Genomic DNA, 15,971 nt, shown 5'->3' with positions numbered 1-15,971 from the left:
GTATAAAGAAGCTGACTCTTCTGCTATTTGAACTTTGATTATCTCCCCAAATTCCTTCACCAAAGGTATGTGAAAAAATTGTAAAATCACTATAAAATATATTGCTTCAATAAATCAGCTCACATATCTGATGATTACAAAGAAAATCAATACAATGAAAGACAGTCTGTTTTTGTAATGTTTCATCTAATTTAAAAAATAAAGTGGGGTCTGAATCTGAAATGTCTCAAGGCAGAAATTAGTGAGTTCTCCAAAGAGTAAGACACCTGCAGCAGATCATTTCAATTCCTCTGTCTTCATTTTAGTGAATAATTTGTTTTACTCGTCTGATTCTTTAATGAACTTTCCAATTAAAAGCAGATGTCATTTTTCACAGAACATAAATTAGAAATCATTTTATTACTAACAGGCAAAATATATACAAATAGTATTGAATTTGCCAGCAAGCACTGGGAATGTCCACACAATGATGGGATTTTCATATTGGTGACCCTATTCTAGCCTTAACTTGCAGCTCAATTTAAAGCTTAGTGAACCCTATGTTTTAATTTCCAAGGGAAAGGTGAATTTAGAAAGTCCCTCCGAAATATTCATGCCCATCTAAGAAAGGGCTGAGTTAAGAAAGCAAATAAAGAACATTGTGCTCTATGATCTATGATCATGAGGTTTAAAACTACCTGCTGTTATTTTGCTTACAGAATCTTTACCAGCTCGTTAAGTTTAAATGCTTAGAAAATCATTTTTAGTTTTGACTTTTACAAAAATTCCTCATACATCTTTTTTGTTTTTTTTTCCTGGCATTTGTCAGCCCTTAAATAAAATGTCCCAGAAAGCATGGCTTTTTACAGTTAATACTATTATATTGCATGGTATTTTGCTATCATGATAATAATAGTGAAATTGAATCTACTTTAAGTGAACACCTGAGAGGACTTCTTATACCTTAACACAGTCATTCCCTGAACCGCCTACAACCTTCCTGTGCTAATTTAGCCATTTAGTGACTTATTTAATGCCCTAGCCTTTGCCCGCCTTTGCTTTCCTTGACTTTTTTTACTCCAAAGACCTATTTTCAGCTAGCTTCAGCTTCCCACTACTGTGGCCACAACACTTTGTTTTATAGCATCACCCAAAACTGCTCTCATCACCACCTCCGTGCCTTCTTTCTTTTCCTGGTCTCTGTCCTTGTGTCCTTGTCTGTACCTGTCCAGCATGTACTACTCAATCACACGGTTTCTCTGTTTCTTCCTAATTCTGAAACAATTAGCATAATTATTCTGATTGTAATTTATCTGTTACCAGTTAGCCTTTCAAATCCCTTTATTTATCATCTGTTAATTCCCTGCTCCATACCCCTTAACAAGTAGTCCAAAACCTTCGTGCTCTTTTAAAATGCTCAACTATCATGGAGCCAGGCTTTAACTAACCTCAAAGTCACTTAGTCCCACAGAGTGGAATTGCTTGTTCTTTTCTTCTCTGCCCAAACTTTTTGTCTCTTCCTTGCTTCTCTCTTTTACTTCTTTCCCCTCATTTCCAGGAGAAATGGATCCTATTCTAAATCCCACTGGTTCTATCTCCTATTCACTTTATATCTCTTTTCATTCTTAGTATCTCATTTTTCTGTCACCCTTCACTCCCCACCCCACCTCCACTCCTTTTTTTGCCTAGATAACTCCCACAGCTTGTTTGAGGTCTCAGCTCAGATATCGCTTCCTATAGGAAACTCTTATTAATTCTCTGGAAACCATTAGCTCCATTTCTCCATGATCCAGAATCGTCCTCCACATTTTCTTGATAACACCGACCCCCTTGCTTCAGTGCTCTAGCTCAGGCTGTCTCTCCTGCTTGGGACATGGTGAGTCATCCTTGCCCTCTCCCAAGACCCACCTCTACGCTCACCAGGTGAAATTCCTGTGCGTGTTTAAGACCCAATAAGATGGCTTCTCAGATACCCCAAAGCAGAAACTGATTTCACTTTCTGCTACACACTTGTTTTGTTTTCCATTTGAGCTTGTGTTCATAAAAGGTGCTGAATAATGCTTTTTAGATGGTTCCACATTCAGCATAGGAGAGTTATGGAATGCCCATCCCGGTATCATTTGTGGCTGGTTCACAGATTATTGACTATGGAATGAGAGTCCTGTGCATATACTTAGTGGTGAACTGAAACCCAGAGCCTGCAAAAAGATGAGTTGAAGAAATTCTAGCTTTCAGTGGATTTTGTTAGAAGACAAGTGATTTCTTCCATACCATTAGAGGTAAGGATTTTTTCCTATAATAGAATACATAGCTATTATAAATATAGTTACAAAAATTTTACAAGGAAGGTAAAAATAACCACATGGGCATATAGACAATTTTGGAAAAAAGAAAACCTGATCATATTTTTTTTTTACCTTTTCTTAGCTTTTTTTCTTTAAAGTGACACATAATAATTGTATATATTTGTGGGGTACATAGTGATGTTTCAATACATATAACATATGTATGTATATCAGATTGGCCTAATTACCAAATCCATCATCTCGCACATTTATCATTTCTCTGTGTTGGGAACATCCAATATCCTTTCTTCTAGCTATTTGAAAATATATATTATGGTCATCCTACAGTGTTATAGAACATTAGAACTTATTCTTTATATCCAGCTGTAATTTTGAATCCTTCCCCTTTTAAATCAGTGGTGCCTTTGTTGAGACAATGATGTCAATGAAGAAAGTAGGAAGAAATGCATCAGTTTCATCTTTCTGAATTAAGACTAATGATATTCAATATTGCACAGGGCTGTTTAAACTCCTGATGGATTAGTGTAACAGTCATTCAAGGAGTCTAAGGGTGAGGATTTTGTTTATTTGTCATTGTATCTTCCACAGGCTAGCTCAATACTTATTGACTGAATGAAGTAATGTGTAAAACTAAAGGTAAATTTTAGATTTAGAAGTCATTAATACAATAATGTAATTTTCAGAGTCAAGTTAGTTGAAAGTTTTAGGTTTAAACTACTATTCTTATAGAATCTATCTTCCAATTATCAGCATAATTATATATCAATTATTCTAAGTCAAATGTTACCTATTCATTAAATACCTTAGAATATTCTGTATCAGTGGTTCCAAAATTTGTCTGATTGTGTCATTTCCTTGTCCCTGACTGCAAATAAAATGCTTCAGATTTTTTTTTAAATCCTTATTTTTTTCACCCTACCAATATAAATTATGATTCAGTGGATAGGGGGTGAGCCTGGAAATATGTGTTTTTAAAACTTTCCCAAGAGATACTAACAGCCAATCAGATTTAAGAGGCTTTTTAAAAAAGTCTATATTTGAGGTTTATTGTGGATAAAACATAAACAGACCCTCCCTTCTATTAAGTTAGCCTATTTCATTTAGGGAAATCACCACACAATCTAATAATTTCCCCTGTAGCTGAATTATGTGTGTTGAGATCCTGAAAATATCTCCAATGGATTGTGTAGACAATGAAAAAGTAAGTCCTCTGAGGACATTAAGATAAACTGGGACCATATGGTCAGCCCATGACACAATCTGATTGTAGGCAAATTGTGTTAGATGCAAGTATTTTGGCCAGCTAGACTTTTATTAAATTTAATTTAAAATGGAAACACCAACCAGGCTCTCTTACTTAACTAGAAGAAAATGTGATTAATAGGAACAAGAAATCTAAGAAAAACAGGGACGAGACACTAAAGAAGAAAATGGTTCTTGGAATACACAAATCTTGGGAATATTTTCCCCAGAATTCCCTTGTAATTAAATTTTCATCTATGTTTGAACCAAGGAAGAAAGAATAAATGCATTTGTGCTCCAATGACTATTTTGAAGATTTGTTTATGAGCATAGTGTGTTGTGATTTTATTTTATTTTCAAATTTTATTTTGCCACATAGCCATTTGCTTCAGTGTGTATTAGCAACAAGCACCCTGCTTCATGCTGCTAAAGTGCTGCTGAGTGGAATCATTCAGTGGCCAAACACTGAAGAGAATAAGGGAAACAAGAGATTTCCAAGTCATGGGCTATTTTCCTGCAAGTTTAAAAATATCTGAATGAACTAAAACAAACTAACTAAATCTCTAAAATATGCAAATGAACTAAGATAAGAAAGCAGCAACTAATAGTCAGAAATTAATTTGGTGATATCTGTCACTTCTATTACAGACTTGCAATTCCAATGCTGGTAAGGTTAATTTATGGATCGAACAGCCAGTATCGCACAGTTTGGGAGGGCATAAAATCCAGGAACTTGAAGCACAGCTAATTTGTCACTGAATTAACAGATGAGTCACTAGGAAAGCAGAAATGTACAAACTGGTGGTGACTGTCATTGCACTGCAGTAAAAATAAGGCTCAAAAAAGCAAAATCTTCTTCCTGAAGCTGCTTGACAAGCTTGGATAAAAAGTGTACCTCTAGCTGGTGTTCTTTGCTCTTATCCACAAGCTCTCCCTGGTTCAATCGCAATGATTTTCACCGTATGTCTGGGAGGTGAAACAGCACACTTCTTTCATCTCTAGGTGAAATGCAAAATCACAGTCCTTCCTCTTTGCAATCTGTGCCTTTGCTGGACTGCATCATAGTGAGGGCAAAGTTCAAATGGCCTGTAGACACTGAACTCAGCAAGCATGGCACACTGAGGCAAAACACTTCTCTCCAGAATGACCCTGACATTTGCACAGGTCAGCATAGAAATGCCCCTGAAGGGAGCATGAGGAGAAGAAACTGCCACCCAGTTTATAATCCAACTTGACATAATCAGAGAGTTTCAACTTCTAAAGGGCCCAATGCCACTCTTCGAAAGCATAAACATTTCTGTTAAAAACAAAAATCTTAAGCAGACGTTCAAATATTCTATGATTAAAATTGCCAGGTTTGTTTTACCATCTGCTAATGCAATCATGCAAAATTCTATGATTTTGTGTCAATGAGTTAATTCTAGTTGTTCCGAATGGAACTGTGGACTTGGAGGTTAAACAAAAACTAGGCTGTATCTAATGAGATGGTCTAGAAATCAGCCATGCTTTGGGAACTATGCATGAACTCAACACATGCTTCTGCCAGATTTGATTTTGGCCAGTAATCTCCACAGTTAATATTTTTTAGTACTTTTCAAATATATTCCCTATTGTTTTTTGGTCCACCTTTCCCCCACTTAAAACTTAAATTCTGAAGTCAAGCTTATAATGAAAAATTATCACTTGATGTTGAATGGTTAAAATCCCCTCATACACAGGGAAGTTTTTGTGTGAGCGAAAGCTTACTAAACATACTGTGGTTATCATTATTTTTTCATTTCAGTTGGAGCCCCTAACATTCTTACTTTTTGGATCTGCTTGCTGGATAATTGTTATGCCAAGTCATAACTTCATTTAAAGAGCTAAGCTCGGACTAGCAGTGGGGGGAAGGAAAGAAGAAATCTTTTTTGCCTTCTTGTCTATCAGCACTAATCCTCTGAAAAGTACCCTTTCAATCAAGGGATCCAAGAGAAGCTCAATTGCCTCAGCAAATGGAATACTGAAAGGTACAGTTAAAAAGGTTCCTACTGTGAGTGAAAAATGAAAATAATGGTGTGACCTATGGAGACACTGCAAACCTGGGAACACACAGGGCCTCTTGTCTGTATCAGGTCCGAGATATGCAGGCATCTCTGTCAAATTAAAAAGGCAAGGAAATGGACGGCTTTGGCTTCCTGCTGGTGGGGACAAGAACTGGAAATATTTTATTGCAAAGTGACTGAGACCCTGTTAGAAGTTTAACACTTAGCAGGCAGGCAGCAACCGCTTAGAGAAAACAGAACGAGATTTTCTCCATTGGGCTCCTCCAGTCTTGACAAGGGTGACAACTATATTTTTTAAATAGTGTGATGGATTCAAATGGCTCTGGAAAGTTTTATCTTAAAAATAAAATGGTGGAACTGTCCCCTGTGAAAAATGGCTGGGGAAATAAATACATTACCAGAATGGTATAGAAATGCATCAGAAACTGCCTATAGATTGCCCAAAGAAAACAGAACCAATTTTCTGAGAAGATTGAATAGAAATATTGAATGGACCCAGCTTCATTTAATACCCACAGAGTTCATGTGAAAATGTAATTAAGAAGACTGGGGATGGAGAACAAAAAAAGATAAAAAAAACACAAAATGGACCTTTACAGCTTCTTTGGAAGGTCACAGTCCACTTTTTATAGCATGATGTCAAGCACAAGGTGAAAGTGGGTTTTCAAAGACTTGGCTCTACTCCAAAGGTCTCTCTTTAATGTTGCTTGCAAAATTTATACTGAAGGCAGATTTATGAACATTGTTGGAGAATAGGTATTCCTCCTCTTGTTCATAGAGAAGAGGTTTACTATTTTGGTCCAGTTGCTAAGCAAAACTAAGTCTGAGTTTGGGCTGTAAATTTTCAACTGTATCTATATTAGCTTTATGTTTATTCTGAAATGGCGAGCCTTCTGATTTCAAATCTGAGAATGCCAGGGTCATATAAGATTTTTGTCACCTCCGAGGTCTCGTCCAGGCCATATGGAAGTTTTACCTAGGCAATTCCAAAATAATACGGCTAATCATTATTTGATGAGAAAAACAGTGTATCAAGACTGAGAAGAGTCAAACTACCTGAGTTTCAAATTTGGTTTTTTCACTTACTAATGTTGACACCTTGGGCAAGTTGGTCATCTCCCTGAGCCCCAGATACTCCATCTGTAAGATGAAGATAATAACAGTTCCTACTTCATAGGGATATGATAAAAATTAAATGAGCTAATGCATGTAAAGTGTTTAGCACACCACTAACATACAGGAAGAAAAATCAACCCTTACCATCTTGCAGACAGTTAAGACAACATCCTAGAGCTTAGTGTTGTTAGACTGAGCACGCAATGGCTATATTTCATTTCTCCATATCCTAACTTCTGCATTGTCCTTGCCCCTGTTTTTCTAGGCCCTCCCCAGCTTCTCCATATTTGTTAAGTAGTCTCTCTCTAATCAGCACAGAAGGTTCTGATCAATACCAAATCTTTTTAAAGAATTACCTGCTTTATTCTGCATCTTTACGCATTAAGTATTTCTCCACCTGAGTTTGAGTATTAATGCCCCACAGATCTTAATAGACAGAAGAAGAAAGAATGGTACAAAGAGAGGAAATGAACTAACAGAGGAGCTGGAGAACAGAGACAAAGCAAAGAAAGAAACAGAAAGACTTGTGAGAGCTGGTGAACTCAGTTGGTGATTCAGCTGGTCTTAGCTACAGAACGTTTTCCCCCAACGTTGTTCCAACTGGAGCACTGGTCCCCTGAGATGACTAGCAAACAGTTTATTAACCAAGAGAGTTTGTCCAAAATATTCCACACCACACTTTCCTCTAGGAGAGTCTCAATGCGTGTTAGTACAATAAAGATGCCAAGAAGTACTGCAGTAAAAAAACAAAAACAGAAACAAACAAAAACCACACACACACACACACACACACACACACACACATACACACACACACACACACACACCATTTTACTTTGTTTCATCTCATAAGACTGATCAATACTTAACACTAATCAATAACATTTTGGGAAACATTTCACTACCATTATTTTACAACTGGGTTGCAGGAATACCCATAAATAAAGAACAAATTTTGGAGAATTAATGAACCAAAACTGATGGGCAGAAAAGTGGGACTAACATTTAGTGAGTGCCTATTATGTGTGCCAGAAATTGTACTGTTTTAAAAATATTTGCTCATTCCCAGTAGGTTAAAGTAATGGTTTTTAAGTGGTAGGGTTGATAAAAGTGCTTTATGAAAGAACATCTTGGCACATATTAGTTTTCCTTACGTGGGAACACAATAGCTCTTTAAAAATGGAAAGATCTTGAGAACTCACGTAGCCCGTATCTATGCTTAAGAGTGTTGCTTTTGCATGCACTGAGAAATTGCAGATTTTGGAGTCTATCCTCAGTTCCCTGGAAGGTAGCATGAGACAAAGACCTGTGAACTAGTCCTGGTACTGCCACTTACTGGATATGTAACCTTGAGTAGCATACTCTTCTGAACCTATGTCAATACTAGAAAAAATAATATCTAATTTAAGGGTTTTTGAGGATTATAGTTATAAGCCACAATTTTACATAACTGATACTTCAAATAATTCAAATTTCTTACTCTACATTTTATATTCCTGTATTCATTGATCAAAATGTTTTTCTCTTGTACCTAAAACTATAACAGTTCCCATGGACACCACAAAATAGTATGTACAATTTGTATCTTAACACCTGCTAATTGTTATTTAAAATACTACTGTATTGAGTGTGTGTGTGTGTGTGTGTGTGTGTGTGTGTGTCTGGAGTTCAGTGACATGATCACAGTTCACTACAGCCTCGACTTCCTGGTCTTAAGCGATCCTCCCAACTCAGCCCCACCAAGTAGCTGAAACTACAAGCATGCGCCACTATGCCCATATGCCCACTATTTGTATTTTTTGTAGAGACAGAATTTTGCCATATTGCCCAGGCTGGTCTCAAATTCCTGGGCTCAAGTGATCTGCTTGCCTTGGCCTCCCAAAGTGCTGGGATTACAGGCGACCGCACAAACCATTTTATTCTTTCTTTATATTCCCCAAGGCATCTGTCTTAGCATAGTGCTGGGTACATAGTAATACCATAGTAGTTACTTTGTGAAATGAATGAATGGAAAAATTAATGGCAAATTGCACTAAAATTGTACTTATTTTACACAATGTAATATAACAAATGTAACTTAGTAACAGGATACTTTGTAGTGGTAGAACAAGGCAGGATGGAGTCAGACTGACACTTCTGAAATCTTGTGCTAAATTTTCCACGCTTAACAAGTAGCCTATGCCTCTCACTCAACCTCAGCTTATGTGAATACCAGAAGATTCACTAACAAGACAGCCATGTTAGAGATAATCATTCTTTTATGACAGTGGATCTGACTTCAGGACTTTTGCAAGAAACTTGAATTTCCCTTCAAATAAATTGAATGTAAACATGCTTGGTTTACTCCAACTCATATTTTAATTCTGTTTAATGTTTTTCCATCCTCATGCGACAAAAAGTAAAAAGCTACCTCTTTTCATTTTCTGAAAGGTCTATATACCATTAAGAGTGAAGCCTTGAGAGGTGAAACTGATATCACAAAGGAGGAAATACAGAACAATAACAGCTATTCATTTTATGAAGGGTAACAGAACTTCATTTTATTAGGTTGGTGCAAAGGTAATTACTTTTAGTGGCAAAAACTGCAATTACCTTTGTACCAACCTAATAGCTCTACGTGTAGGCAGACACAAAAACAACAGTCATAAGACATGTGATTTCTCTTCATTTCTTGTACACATTTACCCACATTGACAGTGAGACTGAATTGTGGGAAAGATATGTTTTTATACTTAAATGAATAAACATTGGACAAAATGCGTTCAAGATTTAAAACTGTTGTTCATTGTATAGGGGGTATATTTTTAGGTGGAGTTCATAGAAATGGAAGTGACCTGTATTCAGGTCAGCTGGGAGCTCTGCCAGTCACTCACCCCAACTTCCTGCCTCTTTCTACTCTCCCTTTTTAGCCTCTTTCTGTGTCTTTTCCCCACTACATCTACATGACACTCAAACCTGTAGTGAAGCATTTACCACTACAGTATTTACTGCACTTTCATGATTTGAAAATCGAATGGCAGATTTCTGATATACTCAACATATCTAAATATTCTCTGAATCTTATCAGAAATTATAAAAAGGGGTGTCTCTGTCAGTTTGAGTTTCTATAACAAAGTAACATAGACTGAATGACTGGTCTACAATAGATATTTTTGTCTCATTGTCCTGGGTGTGGGAAGTTCCAGATCAGGGTACCAGCACGGTAGAGTTGTGGTGAAAACCCTCTTCTGGGTTGCAGGCTGCCAACTTACCGTATCCTCACATGGTGGAAGGGGCAAGGTAGCCCTCTCAGGCCTCTTCCATGAGGTCACTAATCTCCCAGAGCCCTACTTCCTAATGTCGTCACCTTGGGGATTAGATTTCAGCAGAGGAATTTGCGGGGGACACAAGCATTCAGTCCATAACCGGGGAGATGTGTAAAATAAACTTAGTAAGAATGATCTGTTGCAGGAATGGAATTCTGCTGTTGAGAAGCTGAAGAGCGGGGCACTGAGAATTCTGCTGTCGAAGGACTACGCGGAGAAAGAACACCTCCAGCTCTCTCACCAGAAACTGAGTCAGCTTCAAGAAGAATTTGGTCAACTCATGGTGGAAAGGAATACCTGGTTAAAGAAGGCAAATGAATTTTTTAACAGTGCTAACAAGGTCAGTGTGAGATCAAGTTGATAATTTTCGGTAATCAGGGAGACCAGTAAAAGACCCATGACTTCAACCAGCTGGAGCACATCACAGAAGTCAAAACTCCCTGTAAAATTTCAAAACTGATAGCAGCAAAGAAGAGTTGTTAACATATATTCCTATTATGGCCATTATTTGGTTCTCAAAACTAGAAGACTGTTTTCCCATGTAAAAGGTGACTTTAAAAACAGCAAACACACCTCATGAGGGTTTTTTGTTTTTTTGTTTGGTTTGGTTGTTGGATGGTGTTTGTTGTTGTTTTGAGAAAGGGCCCGGCTCTGTCACCCTGGCTGGAGTATAGTGGCGTGATCATAGCTTACTGCAGCCTCGACCTCCCAGACTCCAGTGATTCTCCCATCTCAGCCTCCCACATAGCTGGAATCACAGGCACAGGCCACCATGCCTGACTTTTTATTTTGTAGAGACAGGGTGTCACTATGTTGTGCAGGCAGTCCTCAAACTCCTGGGCTCAAGTGATCCTCCTACCTCGGCCTCCCGAAGTGCTGAAATTATAAGCGTGAGCCACCATGCCTAGCCTCATGAGGGTTTTATCTTACAGCTGCCACTGGTCTGTTTTGGGGGGGACACTTGTGCCCACATTATTGTGTTTCCCATGGAGGAAGAGAATTATCATAAATATATCAAGGTTTAAAAATACCTTAAAATTTTTACCGAAGGCCCTCCTTTTTTTCATCCTCTTTTATTTACCAAGTAAAAAATATATGAATATTGCAAGTCTTTTTGCACACAAGCCATAAGGCTAGAAACAGTGCCTCAGCCTGATTGTTCCACCTTGATCTTGCCATTTTAAGTCAGCCAGAGTGAAATCTGGCTGTGGACCATCTCCAGGTCTTCTTGAGTTGGAGAAGTGCTCTGCTTCTCCTCTCTGATTCATTGGACGTTCATTGCAGCAGCTGGTTCCTGCTAAGTGGCAGTGTTCACCTGTTCACATCACTTGAGTATGGCTCAGTATATGAGGCTGGGGATCTTATTTGAAATTTTTTTCTACCTTTTCCAATGTAATATACACCTTCAAATGGTGTTTTTGGAATTCTTTCATACCTTAAATTTCACTGATGTTTTCAAAACAGACAATGTGGCAGGAAATGAAAGAGGAAACCCTAGAAGCTAGGTACGTTGTGATCTAAAATCGTATCGTCAACACCTTGAATACAATGTCCTGTTGCATATCAAAATAGTGACTTAATTTTGAACTTCTTTACTAATAAAAACTTTCTGAAAAAAAATACTAAAATTTCAAAACAGAAGTGCTAAATTGTGGTAAAATGTTAAAGAAAGATTTATTGTCAGATTATTTGTCATTTGGGATTTCTTTGTTTTAAGAGAGGAAACAGACATACCATATTACTGGAGCTATTGAACTAATTCAATGTTAAGTGCTAATTAAGTTTCTCCTCAGTAATTCTGTTTTTGAATAAGAGACTTTTAAATTTAAACTGCAGGTTCATTTTTCAAAATGAGTGGGTCATCTACAAGTCAGTTAATATTGTTTCTAAGGAAAACAGTTATCAAACATATTGCTATAAAACAATGCTTCCAGTTCAAACCCTATAGTTTACAGCGTTGCAAAATGTACTTTCTCTCTTTCATTCCCATTCTCTTACTCTGGTTTTCTCTGCTCTCATTATTTTGTACTTTGCTGTTATATCTTTCTGGGTTTTAACAGAGAAGGAATATCCCCTCCAAAAGTCTTAAAAAAAAAAAAAAAGAAGAAGAAGAAGAAGAGAGTGGTTACTTTCTCACACTCATACAGTAATTCAGGTCAGACTGGAGAAGAGAATGTGTGTTTCTTAATCACAAAGACTTTTGATTTCTAGATTCCCCATTTTATCATTTGAAAGCCATGGCATGCTAACTATACAAATTATAATAAGCTCCACTGGGGTTTATCCATACTATAGCCGGTTCTATAGCCAAGTGGCGCTCAGAATAGTGTTAGAATCCTTTCTCCCTTTTCAAAGAATCAAGGAAATAATTTCTGACTCCAAATCTAAGAACTCAATGTGAAAGATAATGGATATTTCTACCTCAGCAAAAATAGAAGCTGGAGTTTGGAATGTAGATGTTTAATCATGACTGTTGAATGAATTTTTTACTATGTTATTAAGTAAAATAACTATATTATTTATACTATATAATTGAATAAAATAAACGATGAAATTATGTAGTGTAAATCTACTTAAAGAAGAAAACTCTTCTCATGGCTTATAAATGGTATTTTTTTAAAATTTATATTGTAAAACCTCCAAATTTTACAAAAATTTGACCACTTTACCCAATTCTTAGCATGATACTTATAGCCCTAGTTTAAATAAAGAACTGAAGTTTTAAAATTAATATAATTTCAAAATCCCTTAAAATTTTTTTTTCTAGAATAAAATTCTGTTGACACTAGTGAAAAGGTATGTTCAGTTTATATAATCAATTATCTCCGAAACACTGAATTTTCCTCTTGAAAATTCACTTTGTTGTGCCTTGAGTGCACTGGGGTTTCCTCATTGTGAACATTCCTGTTCTTAGATGAAGTCATGCTCTCAAGAACTGTGAGGGGTTTGAGATTTTACCCTCCGTTCCAGCTAACATGTTAACTTATCACAGTTTCATGGATGACTACAGAAGACACCTGACCTCTGGGTCAGAGGTGATTGATTATAGCAAAGCAGCAGCCAGAGTGTCAGCATACCACATCAATTCTCCCAGCTCCAGTTCCCCCTGAGTGATGTAGATGGGCCCTGATGGATGTATGCACCTGCAGCAGGTGGGGTTCAGGAGAGGAACCCTAAGCTTGGAGAATCTGTAGTTTTACAGCAAATAGGAAGCAAGTCTGCTCTTTGTCTTGGAGGGCAACATCACCTCAATCCTGAAGGTTGCTAGTTGCAGACCCAACACTGAGAAATGGCCCAGATATAAAGGGGTCAGAGTCTTGTATTCTTGACCTACCTGTGAGATGTGTAGGAGCACAAGAGATCCATGAAGAACTTTCTCTCCCAGCACATGCAAATCTGGATGTTAGCACTGCAGAGATAGAAGATGAAGTCAGCGCTTTACAAAAAGATACTTTCCTTGAAAATCAATTTCATTCTTGAAAAGTGGAATTATTTTTCAGCAAACAATTTCTTGTTCCAAATTCGTTGAAGCTAGGTCAATATACTTTTTCAATTTCTATGTCAAATACTAGTCAAATTTGTTAGTATCACACGCAATATATAAATGAGTGAGTGGGATAACTTGCATATCTGCTTGGTAAAAAGTGAAATACATGATTTTTTAAATATACTTTTTACTTTTTTGAATTTTGTTAAAATAAAAAGAATAAATATCCAATTTTATCTGCAGAATAGACTGTTAGTAATTTTCTCCTATCATATATATTTTTTCATCCAGATTTTTATCATATTTCTGGTTAAAATCATTGAGGAGTCCCTCTTCCCCCTTTTCCTTCATTTTCTTTGTTTCTGTTTTTTTCAGGGGGTGGGGACAGGGTTTCACTGTCACCAAGGCTGAAGTGCAGTGGCATGATCACAGCTCACTGTAGCCTTGACCTCCGGGGCTCAGGTAATCCTCCCACCTCAGCCTCCCAGGCAACTGGGTTGCCACCACACCAGCCTAATTTTTTGTATTTTTTGTATTTTTTGCCATGTTTCCCAGGCTTGTCTTGAGCTCCTGGGCTCAAAGGATGCACCCTGCTTGGCCTCCCAAAGTGCTGGGATTATAGGTGTGAGCTACCACACCCCATCTCTTTTCATTTTCATTCATTCCCCTCTCTAACAATTCTAGATAGGGATATTATTATTTACTAGAAATATTTCACAATAATTTATTTTATTATTTAAAGGGGAATTCATGAGAATAATTACCCTTCTCCTTAGATATTCACTTATTTAGTATATATTTATTGAGTCACTGCTATGTGTCAGGCATTGTTCCAAATGCTGGAAAATAAATAGCAGAGAACAAAACTTACAAAATTTGTGAAATTCAGTAAAATATAATTATCACTTAATTGCCCACATTGCCAACAGTTCCCCCACTGCCTTTGTCCAGTGGCTCCAGGAGTGCAATTGATTACCTTTAGTTCTACTAGGGTTTGGTGAGTACCCAAGGTTCAGGAATGTTTCTCACCCAGAGGAAGTGTCTGGCAGCCTTTGACTGGAGATACGAATGTTTGGACCTGGAATGAGCAGCAGGTGGCGATGTTGAGACGGCATTAGGAACATCACTACCTGCGGCTTGCTGTAAACCAACCACTGGATTCAAATGGAGTGAGCCGTATAACTCAAGAATCTGAATACTTCCTATTCTTTTTAGAGTTTCCTAATGTGTTTGGTGAATGAACCTATTTGTTAAGTCACTTAGCAGAATATACAAGTAAGTGTCAGTTGTCGACATTGACTAATAGCTGATTGGAGAAGAGTTCCTCTAATTATCAGATGTTGCTAAGACTTATGAGAACATGGCACGACATATGAATTTAGCACCTATTAGAATAACTCATCTCGATCCTCCAAATTATTCATCCTTTGGGATTATATATTATCTTATTTATTACACTTCCAGTGTGTTCACAGAAAACAAGCTATGGTTAATATTTATTGATCACCCCAAATGTAATTGTCATTGTTAAGGGAATGTAGTTTGAATCTGAGATAAATATATCATATGTTTCAAAAACAGAATGGGGTGAGCCTGTTTTTACAGGACTGCTGCAATTGAACCCAAAACTGTAAAACATGACTGACTGGTCATAGTGTATCATGTCCTATGCCTTCCATTCCCAGGTGTGTGATTTCATTGAAGAAAGCAAGCAGAGGAAACTGAGGACAAATCCAGTTTATGAACATGGTCTGATTTTTGGGTGGTCAGTCTGAAAGCAAAGATGAAGCAAAAGTTGGGGTGGCCAAAGAAACACACAAAAAGTAGTTTGAAATATAACAATTGTCATAGCTTCCTTTGTTTCTGCCATAGCTATTGAAACATTAATGTCCTTTAAGAAGATGATATTGTTTTTCAAGATATTTACAGTGATGCACAGTAATGCTTATAGCAACATCACTGTTTCAGATGCAAACAGAATAAATAAGCATGGAATTTGGTACACTTTTTTTCATTTATATATATATGTATATGTGAGATATAAGTGATCTTACTGTTTTCAAAATAAACACATTTTAGGCCCAGCTGACGAAAACAATTAATCAAAATGGTCCAGTTGTTGTATAGATTGAAATTTTTAAAAATCTGCCCAAGTAGAGTACCTAAAAATATTATCCAGAAGGAATTTATTGAGGTGATATAAACAAATTCAAGAAATAGGCTAAATGTTATTAGGTATGAAGGAAAATGTAATTACTTTCAGTTTTATAATTCCTCAGCAGCCTGTCTTAAATTCCTCTTTTTCAAAACAACTCTCCTTTCTCTTAGAAATAACTAAAGCCTCTTATATTCCCTCTCTCTCTTCTTCCATATTTGCATTCAGCTAATATGTTGTGTTCCTATTCTTGCCATGCATCAGATGGGTACTTGAGCAAAAGCAATGAAAGATATAATCCCTGCTTTCCAGACATTCTCAGTCAAGTTTAGACAAGAC

At 37.0% G+C, this 15,971-nt stretch overlaps 1 protein-coding gene across 1 annotated transcript in view; it reads left to right on the top strand.

Moving 5' to 3' along the window:
• CCDC141 (coiled-coil domain containing 141) overlaps positions 1 to 15,971 on the top strand; it is a 212,763-nt gene that overhangs the window by 115,007 nt on the left and 81,785 nt on the right. The window contains exon 7 of the mRNA XM_011973440.1: positions 10,136 to 10,330. Within this exon, the coding sequence (XP_011828830.1) occupies positions 10,136 to 10,330 (195 nt within the window). The remainder of the gene's footprint in view (positions 1 to 10,135; positions 10,331 to 15,971) is intronic.

The sequence above is a fragment of the Mandrillus leucophaeus genome, unplaced genomic scaffold, assembly GCF_000951045.1.
Source record: "Mandrillus leucophaeus isolate KB7577 unplaced genomic scaffold, Mleu.le_1.0 Scaffold1377, whole genome shotgun sequence".
NCBI lineage: Eukaryota > Metazoa > Chordata > Mammalia > Primates > Cercopithecidae > Mandrillus > Mandrillus leucophaeus.
This window is presented reverse-complemented; position numbering and strand designations above follow the sequence as displayed.